Source organism: Ischnura elegans, chromosome 5, assembly GCF_921293095.1.
Source record: "Ischnura elegans chromosome 5, ioIscEleg1.1, whole genome shotgun sequence".
Classification (NCBI taxonomy): Eukaryota; Metazoa; Arthropoda; class Insecta; order Odonata; family Coenagrionidae; genus Ischnura; species Ischnura elegans.
In genome coordinates, this window is record NC_060250.1 from 16,268,155 (window position 1) to 16,284,475 (window position 16,321).

Below are 16,321 nucleotides of genomic sequence, written 5' to 3' on the forward strand. Positions count from 1 at the left end.
TAAAAGCAAAAAATATGGCTAAACATTTTTTATAAAAATGATAAGGTTTAACTATGGCATTTGGCCCCTTTGACCAAATTAATCCTAGCACAGTTGCTGGGAATGTGTAGTAAGCATTAACAAATCTACTTTTTCCAAACCTGAAGTTGGGAAAACACGGCATATCCCTTCCACGAGAAGTTGGCAAAATTTTGCTCGTTGAACCCGTATCGCACAGGAGTGAAGGCAGCTGTCCTGCCATCCTCGGCCTCAAACTGATACTGGTGTAGCGTGGGGAAATAGTGTGCTTTCAATGGCTCTGTGCATGTCAGCCCCTCAATCCTCGGCTTGCATGGACACTGACCTGAGTCCTTCTGGCAAATGCTCGTGATGGAGCCACCAATGTCACATCCACAGTCTGAAATGCAAACAAGACCAAAGGAATCAATTACTACCAATGACCATTTTACCACCATATACCGTGAACTCTCATTATTACAAAGTTTACAGGACCGAAAACCCAGAGGTTTGTAATAGCAAACTTCGTAAGTGTGTTTCCTTCAGGAATCATCGTAAAAAAAAACATACCTCAACATATTAAAATTCCTTGTCTCTCCAATCTTCCTTACTAATACTCACACTTCAGTATAGCTTTCGAGTACGATATATGCAATTAAATCATGCACATATACAGTAAGTCTTCAACATGCGAACAAGATGTGTACAACGAGCTTGTTCGTAAGTTGACAAACCTATGTAAGGCATCAAAAAGTGTGTTTATCCTGCAGAATGCAACACATGCAGCAAATGAACGAGCAAATAATGATGATTACATTTCTAATCTTTCAAACACGAATTTCTACTAAAAGTCATTTTCAAGGTAGATGCATCAAGTGACCTTTTAGAAGTATTAAAGCCATCATGGATTGATAAAAGGTAAAAAATATGAAAAATGGAAGATATAATTACCAATGCATCCAAATAAGTTCTTCTCCATTAGGCTATACGTTCCATCCTTGCACACATCACATCTTCGCGAGCCAACAGAAGATTTACAAATACACTGTCCAGTCTTCTCATCACATTCTCCAATTCCTCCCATCACTCCTGGTGTATGGCAATCGCAGTCTGAAAAAGAAACAATCAAATTCTTCACTCTGTTTATTACAAGAAAATTAATTCAAATGAACATCATTAGTCTAATTTGCATAAAATCTTTACATTAATATCAAAATAATTTTAACAGCCCTTTTACTATTGGCTTTTTCATGCGCTTAATTTATTAAAGCTTTTAGTACATCAGGAGAATGAAAATATCAACTATTCAATACAATTCACTACATTAATCACAGGAAAAATAAATCATTTAGTATGACCTGGACTTGAACCAAGATTCCTAGATTTCCAACTGTGAGTTTTAGTAAACAATTACCCAGGGAATCCTTTGCATTGCATTTCTTCTTGGGCTTAAGATGAGCTAAAGTAAAAGTTTGTGGCATTTTTTTGTATATTCACCTCCCCCCCCCAGTAATTCCTCTGAAAATTCTCCGGAACTCGACCATCCGAACCTGCCATACCTGGTTATCAAGACTTAAATAGCAAGTACGGCGGACTACAACCTGGATCTCTAAAACCTGGGTAAAGTTGGTGCTGAGGCATAATCTGCAGTTTGGAATAGAAGTAGTCAACTTTTCACCCATCAAAACTCTCTCTCCCTCCAAGACCTCATCCTATCATGTCTTTACCCTCCTTGACTTCCAATGGCCTCCCTGAACAGTCCATCACCCCACTTGGCTGGGTCTTCATCGAGAAGATTGAGGAGAAGAAGCTCGGCCGTACGCTTTTCCTCCCAACCCCTACTTGGATGATGCAAACTGTTCCAGAGTTTCCCGTCAACAAGGGTGCTGCTGGGAAGATTGGATTGTTGGCGCAGACCGGCATTTTATTTTTGGGGGTAGCATTTCTTCAGCTTTGAAGTAACCTCCCCTCCGTCGGTGATCATTTCCCCTCCACTCTCGCACCCTGTCTTTTTCCGACCTCCCTCTCGGCATAGTTACATCGCTCGACCTTTGACAGCAATTCTCAACTTAGTTTTTGATGTTGACACACTTACCTTTTGTACATATTTTTTTGTATTGTTTAAGGTTCGTTGCCAGATTATTAGTTACTAATTGTTATTACTGAAATACTTCTTATATTGATTATTTATACCTTCAAATTCTTATTAAATGAACATGTAATGTGATTTTGATACAATTTTTTTCTTCCACTGGTAATTATTCTTGTTTTGCGGAGTTTTTTCCCTCACCTTATCAGTGACAGATGAAAGGAGTTTGCTGTGTATGGGATTATATTACGAATTGCCAAGATTTGACAACATAACGCCACAAGGTGAACACACCTCATTCATTTGTATCTAAAAAATGAAAGACAAGCAAACCTTCACAGCCAGCAGGATTGGGAGCCTGAAGATTCCAGTACAGGGGCTCACACTCATTGCATATTCTGCCTCGCACATGCTCCTTACACTGGCAAAGCTCTCCAGGGGGCAGCGAACCACACCCAGTGAATGACTCAACCACTCCAGATGGATCACAATTGCACTCTGAAATAAAAAAGAAAAGATTAGTGATGCCATGGCAGTGAGATGTGTATTGAATGCAGGAAAATCTTCAGCTACCTCCAATGCTGCTTCTCAATATACGAGGGCCATCCAGAAAGTAAGTTACGTTTTGGTGTGTAGATCGCTAGAGGCACTTTTTGACAAATGTGGCTACATTGTACAAAAAAGGGGAATCTTCTGAATAGAATGAGAGGGAGATAGGCTCAGTAGCCTTGAAAACAGAGTCACAGTAACTCGTTGAAATGGAGTCCTGGACGTCGCGTCCCGCCACCTCGGTGCCTGTTCCGTCTCGAGTTGTTGTGCGCGGAGTGATTCAATTTCTTCATGCCCGTGGTTTCAAATCGGTTGAAATACATCAACAGCTTGTTTCTGTGTATGGAGAGGGTGTAATGAGTGAATCAATGGTGAGGAGATGGGTTCGTGAATTTAAGGCGGGAAGACATTCACTTGAGGCCGAAAGTGGAAGAGGCAGACCCTCAGTAGTCACGGACGAACTTGTGGCAAAAGTCGACAGTGCTGTACGCGAAGATCGCCGTTCCACTGTGGACGAACTCCATGAGTTTTTCCCTGAGATCTCACGATCCATCATTCATGAGATTGTCTCGGAAAAACTCGATTTTCGAAAAGTTTGCGCCCGGCGGGTTCCGAGACAGCTGACGCCCGAACACAAGTCACAACGAGTGGCTGCAGCTCGTGAATTTTTGGGCCGCTACAGAATGGTAGGGGATCCTTTTCTCAAGTCCATAGTCACTGGAGATGAAACCTGGGTGTCGCACTATACCCCAGAGAACAAAAGACAATCCATGCAGTGGAAACACACCACCTCCCCAAGTGCGAAAAAATTCAAAGTTGTCAAGTCCACCAAGAAGATCATGGCCTCTGTTTTCTGTGACCAAAAAGGGATCCTCCTGATTGATTTCTTGCCTCAAGGAGAAACAATAAACGCCTCTCGGTATTGTGAGACTCTGAAGAAGCTTCGTCGGGCAATCCAAAACAAGAGAAGAGGAATGCTGACCTCTGGTGTGTGCCTTCTCCACGACAACGCAAGGCTCGATCCACTACAGAACTTTTGGATCAGTTCGGTTGGGATGTTCTGACCCATCCACCTTACAGTCCCGACTTGGCCCCTTCAGACTTTCATCTGTTCACCAAAATGAAGGAGGGATTAGCTGGAGAACGTTTCACAAGTGACGAGGAAGTGAAAGAAGCAATCACCAACTGGACCAAGGTGGTGGCGGGAAGCTTCTATGAGGAGGGGATCTCAAAGCTGATTTCTCGGTATACGAAGTGTATTGAGGTCTCTGAAGATTATGTGGAAAAATAATACATATTGTCAAAAACATTTCCTGCAAGTTTGAATTTTTTTCAATAAAAACTCGATTTAAAAAATAAAAACGTAACTTACTTTCTGGATGGCCCTCGTATATCTTAGTCAATTTCACAACAATACTTAAAATCCAATTCTACTGAATTTAGGCAGGAAGATAATTATGTTCTATAGGTGCTGGGAATTGGCTTCAGCCTTCATATTGTACGAGGTCTACATACATGCATATGATAATTCATGCACCTCCTATTTCAGTAATTAGTTCTCGGCCTGGGAGTTTCAGATCTCCTGAATAAATATATTAAAACATTTATCAAGCATGTATATCTAAAAAAATGATAAAGTTTGATTTTAATAGAATAACTCATTTTAGAGTTATAAATTATAGAAGTCAGACGTAGTTCACAATCTTTTCGTATGAAGGTTTTCACAACTTCATCAATGTTGGTGGTTGCTCTTGAAAACGCTCCCAGGAGGAGGAGTGAAACGTCGAGCAAATACTGTTACCTACGCAGCATTTCCCGAAAGCAACCACCAAAGTAGTTCAGAATCCATTGAATTCCAGTGTATTTTTACCTACGATAGTAATAAACACATTGAAATTCATTCTATTTTTGAAAAATCATCGAAAATATCCCGGAATTGAACAAATAAGTTGTGGTGAGATTAGGTTTTCTTATGCCATTTCTACATTAAATTTTTCATATTCAAACTGATGTGCATTAACATATAATTTAAAGATAGATATTACTTATTTTGACCAAGAAATATTCTTATAAAGCTCTCTAGTACTCAGCTTACAGCTTAACTAAGAATCATCAAATTTTTAAACCAAAATAGAGCAAGTCCTACAAGCAATTAGCAGTGTCCATATTGCTATAATAATATCAAAAAAGCAGTAGATATTCCTGAGAATTATAAGTCACCAATTTTTTGGCAACTAAATGAATAAGATTACTATCAGATAGAGTTCAACTCACTATCACTTCTTAAGCACTTGGTATAGAGAGTGGGAAAAGCAGGTAATAATCCTGAACATTTCCTCATTTCACTTGGGCACCAAGAGGATGGAATAGTTCTCACAGAGGTATAAAATGTGGAATCCAAGAAACTCAAAAATGACTGAATTTGACCCTATGCTGAATGAACAAATTTCATCTTGTTTGTGAAACGACCATTTGCAATAAAGGGTCATTACTTAACAGCCCATTTCTAAGATAACTCACCTTCACAAATTGGAAAATTATAGAATCCCTCACGGCAAGTGTCACAGTGGATTCCATCAAAGTTGGGCTTGCACTGACATTTGCCCTCATTGCCACAGGAAACTCCAATTGCCCCATGCGGATGACAGTTGCAGGCTGAAAAAAATTAAGCGCTTAAAAAAAAAAGACTAACCAATGGATAAACATGGAATGGAATTTGCCCATCAAATGAACTTAAAAAGCAAAAATGATAAAATGCGTTATGATGTGGGATTTTTTAATCTTTCCACTGGAATCAAAAATCCTGGATAGTTAAGAAGTCTGCTCAGTGGCCCAGAAAGCTCAACGCCCATGGTTTGATTCCAATCCAGGAGACTTTGATCCCATGGCAATTCATGTGAATGAGATAAGATCCTCATATTATCTTTAACATCATAATATGTAACACTTCTTTTCTGAAACAACAAAAGGTTACTACAGTGCTATTTTTAATACAAAGCAGGAATTGAAATGAACAAGTTCATAATTCCTATGGACTCAGAAACTCCAAACTATGACAGAATTTGAAATCATACTCAATTATGATGTCTTGGTAGGTACTTAACTGCATGTAATATTCAGCACATTTGAATACTGTGGGTTCTTGTTTAGAGTCATATACCATTCTTAAAGAAATTCAATGCCATGTAAACCAAGCAGAAATAAAGTATTAAATCTCTTTGGAAGCTAATTGTTCCAAAACTTTACGCAACAATTTATCAATGTCCGTCCATTTTTATGGCAATCCAATCTAAACTCTTTGATCATATGGATCAATCTGATTCATCCAAGGCAATTGATGATTGGTACAAAAATTATCAGTCATTAACAAAGTCATAAAAATTCTTTATCTAATATTTTCCTCATTGATTCAAGTATGTATCCCACAATCATCACAATAACAATAAAAATGTACACATTAACCCATCAATAGAAATAGCCCTCCCTCCTAACAAGGTAAAATTAGACTCCCAGAAAATCTCTTAACTGGGTCCTGTAAATGACTGTGATGATCAGTTTGCTTTATTTTTGGACAAGAGAAAAAGGTAGTCCTATATTAGGGAGAAGTTTAAAGGTTCTGCCCCAATAAAATATGCCAATCATGAAAAATAAATGATAGTTTTAGCATTAAAATAAAAAAGTAGAGCATTGAATATTAAAGACATAGACAAGAAGTCATGCCTAACATATTTAATTTCTCACCAAGACACTCAGGATACTGAAAGTAGCCGGGACTGCACTGATCACAAGTTCTTCCAGCAAAGTTGGGGAGGCACGGGCAGCGGCCGGATGCATCGCAAACGGAGGATGCGCTTCCTTGCGTACTACAATCACAAGGTCGGCAGTCTGGATAGCCAAAATAACCAGGGAGACACTGATCACACCTAGGTCCCCCATAGCCCTCTCGGCACAAGCAATTTCCAGTCTCCTTTCCACACACACCAGGCAGGGTGCCCCTGGCGTCACAGTTGCAGTCTATAAGAATGGAAACAAAAAAATCATTATATGCACAAAATATAGGCTTTACATACATGCTGAAAAGCATCAGGTACAGAGCCAAGGGGTGGGGGGCTTTGCGGCCCTCAGCTCCAGCAAATTTTTTCCCTTGTGACTGCCCACAATGAATCTGTATAGGAGACCACTATCCCAGGGGCTCCGCTCCTATCCTCTGACATTCCATTTTTTAATTTACAGTTACATTTCATGAAAGTTACCGCAGAATCATGTTAAAGAAACAAACACATTGATACGCATGCTCAATTATTAACATATTTAAAAAAAGACCAAATTAGCTAAATATTTCCACCCCACAAACACTTTTATACACAGCCACATAATGGAAAATTTAATGAGAGATTTACTGCTTTACTCTGAGTACAGCCTATCCCATAATTTTTTAACCTTGATTATCAAAAGAAATTTTTAATAGCAAATCAAAAAGCCTTAACTCTTTCACTCCAGATGTCAGGTGGAGCCAACGGGCATTTTCAAACACACAACACCTGACATTGGGTACCTGTCGCAGATTTTTCAACGCAGACGACCGGACGACGGCTTTGGATTTGGGCTATGATAGGGTTAGAGGGTCTTGACCAGTAGCGGGGGTAAGAGACGGGCCTGGGCCTGGTTGAACTGGGCCCCAAATCTGAGGGACGAAAATACCCAGGCAACTCACCCCCCAAAAAGAGCTCCATACAGAGAGGTTTAAAATATTCTTATGCTACTCGTAGCACGAAAACGTTTTCCTATTGTAGGCACTGGCAGGAAAGGGTTGAGAATACAGGCACTCAACACTATAATTGCTAAACAATATACCAGCTAAGTTTGTAAATTTAAAGCTGTAACACTTGCATTTGTTCATAATAAACTTCAGTGCCTAAAGTGTAAAAAATTGAAACATTAATGAACAAAAGCCTCCACGCCAGATGAATATTTTGGTGGATTTAAAAGAAGAAATCACTGTTCTGAGAATTAATTTGGAGGGAGTACACCTGAGACTGTAACTCCAAAATATTTATGTAGTTGAGGGATGGGATAGATGAGGTTTGAACCTATCAACACCCAATCTTAATATTAACTCTTTGTTAGGACTGGAATTTGAGGATTGGCAAAGAGAAAAAACAAAACATTATCATGAAGAAGAGGAATAAAATTTACTTACATGCACACTGTGGATAGTTGTAGTATCCATCTCGACAAACCTCACACGCTCTCCCACCAAAATTGCTCTTGCAAGGGCACTGGCCATCTTCCTTGGTGCAAAAGTCTGACAGTGAGCCAACAGGATTACACTCACAAGCTGCAGTCGGGAGGAAAAAAAATAATAATAAATTACTATCATCATAATTTATTTGCCCAAATATCATGCGCACATGATATTGGACATGTAAAGATATGTGCAATAAAAACACATAAGACAATAAAAACAAATACTTCAAGGAACAAGTACCAAAGGATGCTAATTTGAAATTACAACAGGACTGACATTCGCTGAGATTATTTACATTTGCGAATATTTTGACACAATGCAACAATATCAAATACTTTCATTTAACCCTTAAAAAACAGAGCAAAATGAAAGATGATACTGGAACTAAAGCAGCAATGAACGTTTTTAATTATTGAGAGAAGCTCAATGTTAAGAAAGTAAAAATCAAAAGTGGAGAAAGCATGATCAAACCCTCAACCTCTTATGAATTAAATTATGAAATGAAAACTCTCCAACTCACGGGAGCAAACAGAGAAGTTGTAGAAGCCATCCGCACAGCTATCACAGAACTTTCCCGCATAGTTCTGTTTGCAGGGGCACTGGCCCCCGATGGCTTCACAGTGGAAGCCCCTTGTTCCGTTCATGTGGCAATCACAGGGCCGGCAGTCTGGATATCCAAAATAACCAAAGCTGCAGCTGTCACAGTTGGGTGGAGTGAACTCTGGTTTACATTCACACTGCCCTGACCCCTCGGCGCAGTTATTCGTAGAGTAGAAGTAGTCGCACTGGCAGGCTAAAAGAGGGTTGAGGTTGAATCGGAGAAATTGAAGCTTATGAGTATAAACAATCATAGACGACAAAATAACCTTCCTATGAATTCAAAATAGCTACTTGATACCTACATATAACATAATTACTCAAACATAAAATGAGAATTGTAGATCGAATTCAGCCTTTAAAAAATGTAAGATGGTAATATGTTCGTGAAATTCAGAACCACATTTCTAGATTTGATAAAGCCATACTTTTTCATGGTAAGAATGTTCCTCATGCCTTTACCTGACCTATTTATTTGATATCAAATTATGGTCCAATAAATGTAGCTATACACTTATTATACATGCTTGCACTACTAAAATTTTGTTCTTGGTAATGCACAAAATTTTCATGAAAATAGTTAAAAATTTCTTCTATCCTCATCTGTGGAGTAGGGAATAGACAATCACATTAAAATTAAATCATCTTATAACTGTGTACACACAGTATCTGAAATAAAAATTTTTGTTTCATAAAATATGCCAAATGAGTAGAAATTAATATTAGCTTCATATTCTCTAGGACATGACTCTTTTGCTTTACATTGAAATCAGCGGCATGAAACATTACACCAAGGGTACAAATGTATGAACGCTTCTTACGCTCGCAAACATTTGGGGCATCCAAAGCTCTCCCAAATGGACGGAAGAATCCTGGCTTGCAGCGGTCACAGTTGATGCCCTCTGTGTTGTCCCTGCAGTTCTTGCACACACCGCCACCATCATACTCTCCGTGGATGTCAAGGGAGAGCCTCTTCCGATCAATTTCTGGATCATACTCACACTCATCGCTGTGACCAAAGCAGTTACATGCTGCAAAGAAAAGCACGAAAGTATTGGTCACTCTAGTTTACATAAACGCCATCATTTAATTATAATATGACAGTAGGTTTAGTACCCTCATAATAGTATGACCTTATTTTATGTGCAAAATAATATCCAACCTGTAAGTAACCCACAAACAGGATAACTTGACATATAAAATCTTTTTACTTGTAACAATTATAAAGATAACCAATCATAATTATCCTCACTCTACTACAAAAAATATCCAGAGGTAATTCAAGTGATTGAAATTGAAATTTCTATCTAAAGGTTTTGATTGAGTAAATCATTGAAATACTCATAAAAAGTTTTTGCTGATATTTAAAAGTATTCCATATAACATAAAAACCTGGTGTTCTTTGCAGCTACCCCTAAAAGCAAAAATCGCAAATGTCTTTAAGGAAAATAATATTTTTTCAAACAAATATTTTTAAATACCAATAAAGAGCTGTTACAGTTTCCTTAAAATGTTGGTTTCATTCACCTTATCCATGCTTAAATCTAACCTATAACTTGAACAACCATGGCTTGCCCTCTCCCCCCTAAGTTTTGATCCTGGGTACGCTCTTCGCCAGTGGTACATATTATCCCTCAAATGCAAACCATAATGTACCATATTAAAATAGCTATAAAGAAAATTATTTGGCAATAGTGCCCAAAGTACTTAATGTCACAAGAGACAATAATGGCAGTCAGGACACTGTAAATATGTATGCATAAAATCTAGTTTTTTGCATTCAGGTTTGCCTCTTGATTTCTCGCACATACTCTGGTGAAGTGATTCTGGCTTTAGTGCCCATACACAGGTCTCTTATGTGACCCAATCATGAGGATTATCTTACGTTCACAAACAAACGGTTCATAGCTCTTGGACTGCCTCCAGGCCTTCTGTACATATCCATCACAGCAATGTTCGCACTGTGAGCCGCAAGTGTTGTGCTGACAACGACATCTCAGTTTGTATGGGTCATCTGGATCGGTGATGTCACACAAATCAGCGTGTCCATTGCAAACACACCGACCTCCAATGCTTATATCCTTAATAGAGTAGAAGTACTGAAATTCAAAGAGGACAAATTACTGATTAGCCATTTGTGTGTTCATCCAAGATAAAAAGATAAATAATGTAATTTTTGTTCAACAGCATAAATTTACCAATAACAAAAAATAAATTAATGAATACAATCACATTTATACATAATGATAAACAGACCAAATCACAAAATATACCGTTAAAGAGAGAAAGGATCTTGGAAGTAGAACATATAACATCCAGGCTATGAGAGGAGACTTACCCTTCTCGTGACAGTTGGATCTTGCCGTGCCACGGACATCAAGTGACCCAGCAATGTCTTTGTCCTTAACAGTCGCAAACGAATATTTGTGGCTCTCGTCCACTCTTGCAGCACCGTGGAATTGAAAAAGTCATTTGCAGAGGGACGGTTGTTGAGCAGTGAGACGACAATCTGAAAGCAAAATATCATGATTTTTATAACAAAAATGGAGAAAGAAAACTGGGAATCAGCATGTATACACACTACAGCCAATCAATACTGATATTATAGCATTGTAGCGCATGGAAATAAAAAACTCATCATAAACATATAAAATAGATCTTTGTATGACAAAAATTGTAGCTATGTGGCTTTAAAATTATGAACTGCAAGGGACAAATTTGATTAAAAATTTACCAAAAACAGTGATGTACATTGTGAAGTTCCTTGTGGAGATGATAACCGATTAAATCTGATCAACATTTAATCATTCATTAAAAACTTGATTGAATTTCCAACAGGGTGAATTGGCCTTACATAACAATGCCTTTACTGCCCATGTCCCTGATAACAACGACCACTTTGGTCCTCAAAACATTGGATGATATGTATTGACTAACTCACTTGGTAAAAGACTTGAGAAAAATCCATCCAGTAAATTCACTATGGAGGTATAATATCTAGCAAACAATGAGTAAGTTTGAACCACCAGCAATCAATTTTAATGCAGCAATGAGTCAAATGAAAACAAAAAAAAATATGACTAAGAATGAATTCCATGACTGCTGATAAGAAATAGAGGACATTATGGCTGCAGGAAGAGGACAGAAGAAGGGAGATGTGCTAAAGTTACCTCTCCACCCTCCAGGGGCACCACCTTTGAGTACTCTGTTTCACAAATGACAGAGTCATCACGGTCTATTGGACCCAGGAAATCGCTGCCAAAATAAGTCTCACAATCACTGGAATAAAAAAAACCACATTGCTGGTTGTCATAGAATACACAATGTATTACAATTATAACAAATTCAGAGGATCAGAGAGCAATTAAAGATTAATGCAGGAAGGTTACTTAGGAGGTCAGGAATGAAAATGTAGTCTTTACACATCAAAAAACTTCTATTAGATATTTCATGCGAAATATGAAGAAGAAGAAGTCCATCATCAAGTTCATCAAGAAGTCCCTCAATTCACCAACAAATATGATATAAGACATTAAAAAAAAAACTAAATGATTAAAAATATAACATTACCTTGGAGAGTCAGAAAAATACTGCCATGGTTTATAGGTAACGCCATTATCAGTTGATCTTTCAAGAGCCCAGATTCCTGGTCGTGGAGAATTGGCCATCTTAATGAATACATAGGCCACGTGGAACTCCTGTCAAAAGGGCAAAAATAAAATTTCAATAGTTTTTCACACTTAACAATGAAGATAGCAAAAAAATGAGCCTATTTGCACCTGGCAACAAAAACGAATTAACCCTATCTACTATAGGCCACTCAGCACAGAGGAATTGGCACAACGACAAACTAGATAAAGATCGGAGCCTCACGGTAAATTTTTTTCCTGGGTGTAAACATGCCTTGTTCTAGTTACCAAAAATAGCAAAAGTATAATTATGAAGATTCAAGAGGCAGCCAAAAATCACCAGAAAATGTCTACTTTCTCTCAGCCTCCACCCCCTTGTGGAACCCTCGACAGCTAGTTGCAAGTAATCTCGAATGACTGAAGCCCACAGTTTTAAGATTCCCCTTTCTATCAGTGCACCCTGCTGGAGCAATATTATTTTTTGGGTGTTGCATTGTTAAAATGCGCCTCAATAAGAACATCGTACATTCTGCACAACTGCATACACTATTTATTTACATATTTACTGTTGTGACAACAATCTATGTCACTTGGGTCTCTCCTTCCATTGAGTGCAATCCGTTTCTGACTATATGCTCGCCAGACTTTCTACACACTTGGGACAAAAAAATGTTGGGCCCGGGAGTTCAAAAATGATTCCCCGCAGGATTAAAAGTGACTATTCTGTACTATATGTCCTAAGAGATGCTCATTTCTGGCATGCATACACTTGTTTGCTTACTAATTTACGTACCTCCCTAGGTTTCACTCTAAGTATAAGAATTGTACACTACAGAATCGCAACCAATACCCACAACCACCTTTTTGCAATTCACAAGTTCTACCCATAAGGTACCATTATGTTCATTAAGTGTGAAAACACTTTCTTGTGTGATAGGCACTTGAATAACACATCAAAAGAGGAAGTACCACTTTCAATTTAATGTTCCACTTCCCTGGCCTTAAGTAAATATATTTTATCCACTCCCAATAGCAACTAAAATTTTTTAAATGCCAATGTTATTTAAAGCAATTTAAGCAATAGCTACTCATTTGTTCACAAAAATGTGTTAATATTATTTTATGTCTCCACTTCCTCCGAAATGGGGAAAACTGAGAATGACATTTTTCCCTTCCCTTCCTTGAGTAGAAGTATCTTCTTAAATATAGTGAAGCACAGCATGTTTGTAAAGTTTTCTCATCCCGACCAGCTGCCATTCATAAGTGGAACTCTAACATTTAAAGATCTAATTAGGAATCACTCCATATACTGAAACTTTATTAACTCCATAATGGCGGCTGGCATGATTACTTATTCACACACACATGAATTGCCTCTTCCATTAAAGAGACACTAACTCTAAAGTAATTGGGCTAGAAATAGCTGGACTTTTTTAGTAATCCTTTTTTGAGAATATACAGGATCTAAAATTAGTTATCACCGTTTTTTGGTGACATATTATGATACAGAATGCACCATCCCCTATAAAAAAATTGTATAAAACCCTTATAAAAATTTTATACAACATATACAGGTTGTATACAACTTGTATAAAGTCACATTCTGTATACAGCATATACAATTTGTGTATAGTGTATACAATTTGTATAACAGTAATTCAAAGAAGGTGCCAAAAACTTAGGTAAGTCCAAAAATCAACTGACAATGAATAAGGGACCAAAACAATGTTCCACAATCAAAAGTTCAATTGCTTCTAAAGATCATAAATCGCGTTTTAAACAAGATTCTTGGAGATCCATCAATGCTAGTCATTCAATGCCACTAGGAAAATTTTCAACCAAGGCGTCAAAAACTTAGGTCCGAAAATGAATTGGGTAAGGGACCAAAACAAAATGTTCCACAATCAAGAGTTCAATCACTTCCAAAGTTCATGATTCGTGTTTTAAACAACATTTCTTAAAATGCATTGATGTCTGTCAAATGCTTGCTCATTTAGTCTACCACATGCTGTTTCCTCCCGAATCTTGCTCAATTCTTGCAGGTTCCTTCTAGTCATGCTAGATCAAGCTAAATATTCTAGCTGGAATTTTGACCAGCCTTGCTTATAATAACCAACAGTAAAATATGGGATAACACTTTAGACGATAGCAAATGGACTGGAAAAAATAATAACGTTTCAAATTAGTGGCATCCATTTAATCACAAGAAGCAATTCAAGAGAATCATGTTAACAAGTCATTCCTTATTCCTAAAAATAGAAAATAATGACATTGGCCTCAATGTATATTTATGAAATATGTTATAGAGAACCAAAACTTATTCCTTTTCAATAAAATTGAGCACAATCATGATACAAGAAAAAAACATCAATTAAATACACCAATGCACAGCTGGAAAGTTCTCCCTATCACATAGGAGTAAAAGTTCACAATTTTATGATGGGAAATTTCAATACACAAATAATAGGGTACCTTAAAAAGATGCATTAATTAAAACAATTTTACTGTGCTACTTGATCGCAGCTGTTCACGATGGTAAGATTTGGAAGTAATAAATCCCAAATTAGGTAGCTATTTCAACACGAGCATAAAATATTGCATTCCCCAAATCATTTGCAGCACAGTACTGACAAACAGTACGTTCAATTTCATCATTTGGACAATTTATGGTGGCAGCAAGAGGTTTTGCTGTATCAGTGCTGGAAGAGCCGTGACTATTTAACATTTGTTTCATTGTCTCTAAAGAATGAATAATTTTTGCCACATTCCCTATCCGCTCGGACACTCTCTGAGTCCCATGAATGAGGGATATTAACAACCCATTTACATTTTCAAAAGGGAAACACGGTGTTGCCCACAAGGGACTCCTGTTTTTAACTGATTCCCCTAGGTGTATGAGTTGATGTACATTGAAAGACATGTACTGCTTACTGTACAACTCCTCTATGCCTTCACAAAAAAGGTGCAGAAGGTGATGAGAGAGCTCCACATCTCTAGTAGAAATTTCTTGCTGCAACAATAAGTATACAGAACCAATCAGCAAAAGCCAATGCTGAAAGAATCCTTTTGGTAGAATTTTTTAAAGACAAACAGGAGAATAAACGAGCAACCAGTTCCTACATTCCGAAGCTTTCCAGTGTTTCCCTGTTGATACACTGCGAGGTGTTCGGCAAACGTCATTTGGTGGCCTGATGTTCAAAAGAATCTTATCAACATCACCTTTCCTTTTCCCAACGTACCATGCTTCCCGGTAATGCTGACTATCAAACCACAGCCTAAAGAATTGGCGAACTACTCCTTGCGCTACACAAGGCACATAATCCGGAATGATGAAGAAGGATCAATACTAGGCACTTGAGGGACAACACTGTTGGGCAAACAACACCATTTTTGCTCATACCTGTTTCCACAGCAACTTTTGCCTGCTTCATCATTTTCTTTCTATTTCTCAATGGAGGTGGAGGGGTAACAATGGGGTATACTATGTGCTTTTTCTGTGGCAACTACCTCCCCTTCATGCTCACAAAAAGAGCAGCCTTATCTCCCATTACAAGAAATCATCCCTTGCATATTACTGCAAGCCCGAGCATCCACAGTGATTATAGGTGCACTCACTTTAGAGTTTATCACATGGAGACTTTCAGGATGCTGCCACTTCAAACTATATTTTCCCAGATTTTGGAGGGAATCCACAAAAGCTTAAAGGAAGGCATTCATGGCTGGTTTCTTAAAACCAAACCAAAGACCTTCAATGCACACATTTTGTTGCCTAATATTTGGTGGCAGGTTTGCTATGCTGAACAAAATGGGCCAAATTTGGGCATTTGAGCTATTAGACACTGGCACACCATCAGTGTTCCATAATAAAGCAATGGCGAACTCTTCTGTCAGATGCTGTGATGTCAGGCCACCATCACAAATATCCATGATAATGCCACTATCTGACTTCTTCGACGTCAAATATTTATATAGGTGGCGAACTTCCATTAAAGTTTTAAGTGTGTCCTCCAGTGGAACTTCCAAAACAACTCCCCCTACCTCAATAGACCCACAGAATGGGCATTGGTCTATATCATTAGTAGCATTACACCAATACAACAAGGTATAGATCACAGTCACGGAAAAAACGGTGTTTTCTAAGGGCCAAATCATCCCCGTGTTCAATAAGCAGTTCATACAACCAATGCTTACTTCCTGGAAAACAATTAGGGG

General features: G+C 38.1%; 1 protein-coding gene across 1 annotated transcript in view; it reads right to left on the bottom strand.

Moving 5' to 3' along the window:
* LOC124158532 (laminin subunit alpha) overlaps window positions 1-16,321 on the bottom strand; it is a 115,621-nt gene that overhangs the window by 67,831 nt on the left and 31,469 nt on the right. Inside the window, exons 3-14 of the mRNA XM_046533669.1 lie at window positions 12,051-12,178; window positions 11,651-11,759; window positions 10,819-10,989; window positions 10,366-10,579; window positions 9,302-9,511; window positions 8,404-8,676; window positions 7,836-7,973; window positions 6,377-6,649; window positions 5,156-5,290; window positions 2,420-2,584; window positions 949-1,107; window positions 141-397 (exon numbers count right to left, since the gene is read on the bottom strand). Coding sequence (XP_046389625.1) covers window positions 141-397; window positions 949-1,107; window positions 2,420-2,584; window positions 5,156-5,290; window positions 6,377-6,649; window positions 7,836-7,973; window positions 8,404-8,676; window positions 9,302-9,511; window positions 10,366-10,579; window positions 10,819-10,989; window positions 11,651-11,759; window positions 12,051-12,178 — 2,232 coding nt within the window. The remainder of the gene's footprint in view (window positions 1-140; window positions 398-948; window positions 1,108-2,419; window positions 2,585-5,155; window positions 5,291-6,376; window positions 6,650-7,835; window positions 7,974-8,403; window positions 8,677-9,301; window positions 9,512-10,365; window positions 10,580-10,818; window positions 10,990-11,650; window positions 11,760-12,050; window positions 12,179-16,321) is intronic.